Source organism: Aplysia californica, unplaced genomic scaffold (assembly GCF_000002075.1).
Source record: "Aplysia californica isolate F4 #8 unplaced genomic scaffold, AplCal3.0 scaffold00335, whole genome shotgun sequence".
Taxonomy (NCBI): Eukaryota; Metazoa; Mollusca; class Gastropoda; order Aplysiida; family Aplysiidae; genus Aplysia; species Aplysia californica.
In genome coordinates this window covers 146,846-156,151 of record NW_004797605.1, presented here as the reverse complement: position 1 = coordinate 156,151, position 9,306 = coordinate 146,846, and the positions used below count along the sequence as shown (strand labels likewise).

The following is a 9,306-nucleotide window of genomic DNA, read 5'->3' as shown; positions in this document are numbered from 1 at the left end:
AGGGAAACTCTTTTTTTTTAAAGCAAAAAGAGATAAGATGAACAGAAAGCTGTTAGCCTGTTACTTCACTATTATTACACATTTTTGGGGGGAGGGCAGTTGAAGAACTACTTTTTTAGAGGAGAAAAACCTTTGATGCTAGTGATAAAAAGGCCTGAACAATTCACAACACTAATGTGCAGGACAAGCAACAGCAGCAACATATGATCCGTTCAGCTGATGGAAGGTGAAAACAGGACATTACAGGCCATGTTTGGTTTGTGGGTTTGTTGGGTGGAGAGGGAGGGGATATTTTTGTTTTGTTGTCTTGTGGGGGGGGGGGGGTTTGTTGGGTTTTTTTCCTATTTAGTAAGAATACATAGAGGGGTAGATAAAGATGACATCAGTAGACATGCACTCATGCTATAGTCAGTTCAAAAAACGTAGAAATCACACAGTCCAACCAAAAGGGCACAATATGTTACCAGAGAAGCTAATCTACAACAAACTCACACACCCACACACACCAATGGGTACTACAGGGGTCTAGGTGGTGAAAATGAAAGATAAGAGGTCAAAGGGGAAAGGTGAAAAGGGTCGGGGTTGAAGTTTACCATTGAACGTTTTTGTAATGACTTACAGAGTATACAAAGAATACTGTCCATTTGCAATCCCTTATCTTTTATTTTTCCTATGTCTGGTCCCCACCTACGCTTTGAAGTCGTAAAACTTGTCCTAAAGACTAACCTAAACCACGCCATGCATAACGCCACCGCACCCTAAAAAATACATACAATCAGTTCATAATGTCACGTTGTTATGTCAACAAATTACGTCCTTCAGTGATCATCATAATGCATGCTTCTCATTTAAAATGTCAAGATGCCCGGATGTCAACAAATTACGTCCTTCAGTGATCATCATAATGCATGCTTCTCATTTAAAATGTCAAGATGCCCGGCTAGAGCAAACATAGAATATCGAGAAGGAAAGTAAAAACGAACGTGTTATTGGCTGAATGAACATTGTCAAGGGTTTGAAATGACTCATGTTCCGTGTCACACACTTGGGTAGATGGTTTAGCCTGAAGATGATACCGTATTTTATTTCTGTGGTGCATTTGACATCAGATGCAATAATATATCCTAGATATTTGAACTAATGAACCTGCTTGATGTTTCCACCTTAGCTTAAAGAGATTATAAATAAGATTCACTGTTGTTGTTTTTTGTTGGGTTTTTTAAGACACTGTCAATGCATTCAGCATCCTTTACCTTTGAAAATAACCCCTTACGTCCACTTTCCTTCATAACAGTATCTAAAAGCAGTAGAGGCACTTTTCTGAATCTGCTATTAAAACTGTGTCATCGATGTGTCTGATATTATTAAAATGTTCTCCATTCACTTTCAGGCCTGAGCTTTCTTCTCTATATATTTGACGATTTTTTTCCCAAGAAGTCAGCGACATAACACATCCTTGCCTCACTCCTTCTTAAATCTTTTTTCAAAAAGTATTTGCGGTAATATATCTCAATTAAGAGCAGAGCTAGGGCCCCAGTAAACATTTCTAATGATTCCAAAGTTAATTAGTCCTTTTCACTTGAGTCTACCTCTCCCAATTTTACCTGTCTGTCGCAACATGACATCAAATATACGCCAGCAGAGTGCAAACACTGTTGTCTGTTGCGACGAAAGAGGGCATATTCTTAGTAGTAGTAGGCCTATAAAATGTCATTACGAAAAAGGGGACCAAATGAAACCCTTTGCACGGTATAGACACAATACAAAAGAGTAGAAAGGAGTGGGGTAAACGTGAATCGCATAATAAAAAAATAATATAGATCTAGTCAATTTCTCTATAAAGAAAACATTTCATTGTAGCTTTAGGAATCTAGCTCTCACTGCCGCGAACATCTAAAACAACACAATTTACATAACGTTCACGGCGCTAACGTTCAGATTAGGGCGAGATGACATAATTTAAGCCTTGCAATAGAATTCAGAAAAGAATAAAATTGATTGAACACCGACAAATTATAACCTCCAAGGACATCGTGCATGCATTGTTCCATGACACGCAATCCGTTTTCCATTATTAAAATGTCCATGGAAAGAAAGAGCTCCATGTACATGAAACGATCAAATTGCCATAGGCTGAAGTGCCAACAAAACGTGTCAACGAAATGTTTCAACAAGCGAAAACATCAAACGCAACAATGTATAGAGCAGGGGCTGGAGATGTGACAATAAGGAATCAAACGTGGCATGATCACACACACACACACACACACACACACACACACACACACACACACACACACACACACACACACACACACACACACACACACACACACACGAGCGCGCGCGCGCACATCTAGACCTACATTTATACAGGAAGAACCTCAAGACATTTGTTGGGAGGTTTGGAATAGGAAAGGAAGTGGTGGTGCAGAAGGGGAGGGAGAATGAGAACCTGGAGCAGAGCACACAGGAATGTGAAGGTGGGGGATAAAATTATGTTGCTGTGCGGTCCCTATCTCCACAAAAACAAAATGACCCCATAGCGTACATGAACAAACAGAGACGCGCGCTCGCGCGCAACACACAAACAAACACACAAACACACACACACACACACACACACACACACACACACACACACACACACACACACACACACACACACACACACTCGCGCAAGCGCATGGCATACTTGAAGAAAAAAAAACCGCACACATTGATTCACAGTAACTTAACGTGGATAAAGCCGTGACTTCTTTGCCATCTTCACGGATGGAACGTCCTACAGAAGCTTTGCTTGGCTACCTGCAGCCAGCACATCAAACAGAAAACAGATAAATCATTCTTTTGATGGGTGAAATGTGGCTACGTCACCATACGCAACCAAGCACGCATGCCAACTATGAACAGGCAAAAAAGTAATGGACATCTGAAGTCATGCAAGAGCCAAATGCACAACAAATAATGGCCATGCTACAAGACAGCGCGACACCAAACAGCAAACAATAATCATTATATAAATGTGTTCAGTAAAATGCTCAAGTGGTCAAGTTTAAATGACAATCATGCAACTTTAAGAATTAAAAATCAATACTACATCGGAATACTAGAATCTAGACAAAAATAGTATCTGTCGCCAAAAAGTATGTCATTGCCGAGGCAGTTTTGGTTAATTCTTCATGCTTATCGCCGTCGGCATCGCATCTGGTCACCACTTTAACGACAATAAACATTTACAGCCAGTTGAGCGACGAAACAATGAAACAACAACAACACCAACCACTAAATTCCGGCGTCCACATTGTGTTGTCTTTAGTTTATCTTCCTCAACTCGGTGTGTATGTATTTACCAAAACCTACTGCAACAGCTTTCTCTTGAATATATATATAACACATCAACATCATTGATACACTACACTGGGACACGGTGTCATCTTATAGACCAATAGAGTGCGGTAACATGACGGTTAAGTATGCTACAAGAAATAGATACATTTTGCAATACGTATTTTGAATCCTGGTTAATGTTAAACATATCTCTTCAGTAGAAATTAAAACTGTTTAAAATGTTACAATTTATATAAGTTAAAATATGAATTACTTAATTTTTGTAGTGATTGCTTAAGTAAGACGTGCTTTAGAGGTAATGTTGCCCATCTTAAAGACAACTTGCACCCATTTTTCAAACAGTATTTACAGCACATAGCCAATTCTAAGTATTTCTAAAGGAACTCATCGGGGACGTAAGTGCCCAAACTAACAAAAAAAAAGAAAAAGAAAACAAATTAGAAAACAAACAAAAAACAAAAACAAAAAAATCAACCAAAAAAACACCAACAAGCTAATATCAAAATGCTAAGATACCATGGACAATTGGGGTCCTGTTCTGGTAACAACAGCAACATAGACCAAAAAAAAACAAACTCAAGCAAGCCCACTACAACTGAAACATTGGGGTTACGTAGCGGGTGCATGGGTATCAACAGAGAAAAATGTCTAAACCTTGTTGGGGCACTACATGGTTAGTTGTAGCGAGAGCCGAAATAGGAGGAGCATTCTCTCCTTTGTCTTCTGAAAGGGGAAAAATGAAAACATTGAAGAGAACAACGAAGGGAAGGCCTCATGACCAGGTTAAACGAGACACACAATATTTCGACCAGTGGTCACTAGGCTAAGAAAGTGTGGCTGTGCTGTGGATGTAAAGGAAACGATCAAGGCAATGACGTCATTCAGAGTTTAAAGAAAAACACAATGCGCATGCGAGCGCTGGTCAACACTTGAGGAAAAATACTAACTACCAACTGGGTAGACATAAACATTTTAAAAAGTGCAACAGCAAAAGAATGCCAATCAAAGCACCAATGACCTCAGTGAGATCATTGGTTCGGAAAGCTGAAAAGTGGTATTATGTGTTATATTATCATTGTACACCAAGTATAAAGCTGTTATAATGATATAAACATATCACTATGCGCTAAGGTAAGGTAGTGAGATTATATAAAGCAGGTATCGGTACCCTTAGGTGTAGCATACTTGTATGCATAAAGACCTAAGCAAATGCTGTTGTTTTAGAAAGGGTGCCTTCAGCTGTTTAGATTTCCAAAGACACACAGCTCATGGAACAAGACGTTCGTTATTCCTTCACCATTATACTCGTAGAACACTTTTTTTTCAAGAGTGCAATGCCAATGCCACATTAAACACTGACACAGCTGTCGGCAAAAATTTCACAAAATTATCCAAAAAGTTGTACTAAACATTCTTGATACTTAAAGAATAGGGAAAGTAGGATACGATCTAAACTGCTCCAAAGGGACCCCTAAAACGGTAACGGGAACATGCAGAAGGGAATCACATATCAAAGTCAGTCCTGCATGCCAAACCAGAGTAGGACAAGAGGCCTCTCCCGATTCACAGAGTTCAGAGGTCAAAGTGATCAAAAATTTTATAAAACTGTCTCGTGAACACATGCAAACCAATCGGAGACTTCACAACAGTTTGTAAATGTACCTCAAATGGTCAAACGACAGAGACAATAGTTTGTTAATCCGAGTCTTAACATGTTGTAAACCTGAATCGTTCCATGTTGGTAACTCAAGCAAGACTGTTGTACAGAGATTTAAAAAACGCTCGAATTTACGCAAAAGCTTCCCCGGAGAGTCGACCCAATAATCACAACAAAAATGTTGCTTTGAGCAGAAGAAGGCAACTGCAAGTTGCAACAGAAAGAAGTAGGAAAAAAAAGAATATTTGTCCCCAAAGATGGATCTTCGTTCATTCTTTTGCTCGGATGCTCTAAGAAAAAGCTAGATCTACCTTATCCTGATCTTACCCCATTACCCATCTCTTTATGCTCTCCAAGTAAGTTGCTCTGGGTATACCCCAGCCTCGTTTGCCCTCCATTTTGCCAATAACAGCCGAATAGTTAAGTAGGTACGTTTTCAACATTGAGGCTGGGACGTCTAAATTAAGTATGGAAGCCAGGGGGCGTGGATAAGGGGGGCGGGGCTTAGAGGAAGGGGTAATGGGGTGAACCCCCACTCACTGCTGGCAGACGATGCAGGGAACGTGTCCGAGCTGTCAGAGGTGGACGTGATGCTGCCCAGGCTTCGAGGGGGCGGAGTCACATCCCGGGGGGCGGGGTCAGCCTTCTGGTAATGGACCCAGGCGGTAAGGCTTGCCAGCTGGGCCTCCATCTTCTCGATGCGGTTCCTGGACGAAGGGAGAGAACGGGAGAGAGATTAGTTTGTTTTTTGTTTCAGTAAGAGTTTTACAGCACTTGCAGCACAATCAGGTCATATAAGTGCCGAAGATTAGAGGTGTTTAGTTTTAGAAAGCGTTTTGCGGCACTTGCAACATAATAAGGTCATATAAGTGCCGAAGATTAGAATTAGAGGCATTACAAGAGAGTAACAAACACAAAAAAAGAAGGAAGAGAGATAAGGACGATAGATGTTTGATAGAAATGAAGAAGCAAACCACACCAGAGCATCCGCCAACCACTCACGAAGATTAGAGGTGTCACGAGAGAGTAACAAACATTAAAAAGAAGGAGGAGATATAAAGACGATAGTTGTCTGATGACAGAAAGAGCAAACCACACCAGAGCACCCGCCAACCACCCACAGAGAGATTTGATTGTTTGTTTGTTTGAGTAAACAGAAGCACATGGACACACTAACGATCATTTTGGGCTGGGGAAAAGTAAGACAGAGAGACAGAAAAAAACAGAGGTAAAGTTAAGTAATAGGACCTACCAGTAGTGCCCTCCACCCACCTCCGCGAGAGAGAGAGAGAGAGAGAGAGAGAGAGAGAGAGAGAGAGAGAGAGAGAGAATCAACATTACAATCACAGATAGAGGCTGTTGGCAAATGAGAGTTGTTTTGTCTCATCTGTTGTTGCTGCTGTTCTTGTTATTGTTTTCTTCTATTGCTGTAGCTGTTGCTATTCTTGTTGTTGCTGTTGTTGATGATGATGCTGTCATATTGTTTATGCTGTTGTTATACCGTTGCTAATGTAGTGGCTGTTGTTTTCGTAGGTTATGATGCCGTTGTTAATGTTGAATATGATGGTGGTGGCGGTATCAACATTACTTGGTGTTGTTTTGTTTGGGGTTTTCTTTTCAAGCAATACACACTTCACTGTATATAGAGTCCAATGCAAGCAATCATAATAATTTAACGACATGTCACGTTCTATTCTGCTTTCAACATTTACGATCATGATCCCATCAGAACTGAAGACACAAATTTGTAACAGCATTTAGAAAATGTTATCTGAATGCGCACTTTTCTAACAAGCCGGCATAGGTGGACTTGATAATTGTCTTAATTGTTGTTATGGTTGTTGTTGTTGTTGTCGTCGTTGTAGTTGTAGTTGTAGTTGTAGTTGTTGTTGTTGATGGTGTTGATGTTGTTACTTTTTCTTTTCATTTCCAGAATGTTTTCTCCTAACAATGTTGGTAAAGACATAATGTACAAACAACCAATCATAACCACTGTGCTTTTACCGTTCACCAAAACATCCAATCAGACAAAAGAGCACAAGTTGGTACTTCCGTCGAAGTATCTGATTGGCTGTAGTTCCCGCTGAATGTTGAATGCTAAACGGTTTTGCTCGACAGTCTGCACCTGGGCACACAAACACATAGACAACAGATCCCTTCCAACTCACCCGGCAATATCCGGTGACGTCATTTTTTATTTATTTTTTTGCATGGAAGGAAACGAAACCAGTCAGCACGATATGATATTAGACCACAATAGTCAAACCATCAGAACTGTCACTGTATAACACTACACACTTCGACGAGTAATTGGCGCATACAGCACGGGGCTGCGTCCGTCAGATCGTCTCACAACCTGCAGTTGTTACAGCACCGAGATCTAGTCTAGATCTAACGATATTTGAACACCGAGCCGCGCGCAGTCTTGCACACTCCGCCCGCACACACAATGTGGGCAAAACGTTCTACAGTTTCTGAAGCCTCTCGCCGTGACAAATTCCCAAAATAGAAAACGGGCAAAATGACACTTTTCAAATCTTTCCATAATGTCCCCCGGGCCTATCCCCCAAGTTTTCAACAAAGAGAAGCAGCTTGTCAAAGCACTCGTCGATCCACTCTATTTACCGCGGCTCTCCACACCACGGCCTACAGGGTGTGGCTACTGACGGGTTAATGTAGTTGCACTTTGCCTATGCACAGCTTGAACACCACAACCCCCATCCCTCTCCCCCCTCCCCCTCCCCCTCCTCTCTCTCTCTCTCTCTCTCTCTCTCTCTCTCTCTCTCTCTCTCTCTCTCTCTCTCTCTCTCTCTCTCTCCCTCCCTCTCTATCTCTTCCCTCCTCTCCCTGTCTCTCTCGCTCCTCAAACCTTTCTTAGGACCCTTACCCGCAGAGAAAGGACGGGGACAGAAAGTGAGTCGCAATGATCTTCTTCAAGACAGTAACGACCGCCATGTTGAATGTTACATTCCCGCAAGGAACGTTTTAATGTGAGCGAGCATACCGCTAAAAACCACATTAAGTACCTCCACAACACATTAAATAATTGAGAGGTTTCTAAAATGGAAGATGCTTCATTCACCAATGAAAAAAAAAGTTAACTAAAGGTTGGTGAGTTTGTTCGTTTTTAGAATTTAGTTACTTAAGATTTTTTTTTAAACTGTGTGTTGTATCTCCATTGCACATATATGTATTGTGCTATAAACAGTATAAAACAGAAAACAATACGAGCAGATGACAACAGTCTCTTTACATTCGAAAAAAAAAAAGTCACGGCTGAATTTTACCAACTGTTGAAGACGTATCAGCTACCTTTGCACCTCCTGTCGTCTTCCTCATTCTGTCCTCACAAGTTCAAGTTAAGCGAGCCCGTTTTTACATCCGTTTTCTTTTTTTTTTCTTCTTTTAAAAAATTCTCTGTGCTACACAGCGTTGGCCCGAAGACCACTCCATAATCTTTACCTGGCGGAAATCCGTATGTGCCGTAAGGATGGCCCGTGACCCCACACAGCCACACAGACAGATAGCCACACAGCCACACAGACAGATAGCCACACAGCCACACAGACAGATAGCCACACAGCCACACAGACAGATAGCCACACAGCCACACAGACACACAGACAGATAGCATTTTCAATAGGCCATGACGATTGACTTCTCACTGTCCGGCTACTTCTACACAGCTAAAGGGTTAACCAACGTGTTGAGAAAATGTCAATCTAGATCTATGCTACATAAATGCCGAACAGAATCAAAGTATTTTCGGCGGTGCGCACGGCACAAAGCACGAACTGTAAACAAGAATAATCATATTATTATAAAATGAAAAGGGGTCTTACGCAAGACTTCCCGCTACTAGATCCTAACTTAAGATCCTGTTAAAGTTTTTATAAAATTCAATATCGGTTCTCTGTGGCACACCTACTTTTGGGTTGACAAGACGTGTTTACCTAACAAAAGCGAAAGGTTTCTTTTTATTTCAAGAACACCACGTATACATAATCACTCACTCGGTCATGGTATTATCCGCCGTTTCTGAAGAGTCTGTGTTACGTGAGCCCTCCACAACTCTCCACAAGCTGCCGGTGTTGACAGACATCTATCTAGCTAGCTCTATAGCACTGTCCTGTCCTGCACATTCCCGCAACGCAAGCGAAAACACAATATTGAAGGCGAAGCGACGTGGATTAATATAAACACGTTCACTTCAGCCTACCGCGAGAGTGGGAGGGTTTGGCGAAGCTATAGCGACACCCCCTCCCCTCCCTCCTCCCTCCTCCCTCCCCCCTCCCCCA

The 9,306-nt window shown here is 41.5% G+C and overlaps 1 protein-coding gene across 1 annotated transcript in view; it reads right to left on the bottom strand.

The window, feature by feature from the left end:
* LOC101853014 (serine/arginine repetitive matrix protein 2) overlaps window positions 1-9,306 on the bottom strand; it is a gene marked incomplete at its 5' end in the record, with an annotated part of 158,514 nt that overhangs the window by 10,927 nt on the left and 138,281 nt on the right. The window contains 2 exon segments of the mRNA XM_013085015.1: window positions 4,006-4,074; window positions 5,549-5,715. Of these exon segments, the coding sequence (XP_012940469.1) occupies window positions 4,006-4,074; window positions 5,549-5,715 (236 nt within the window).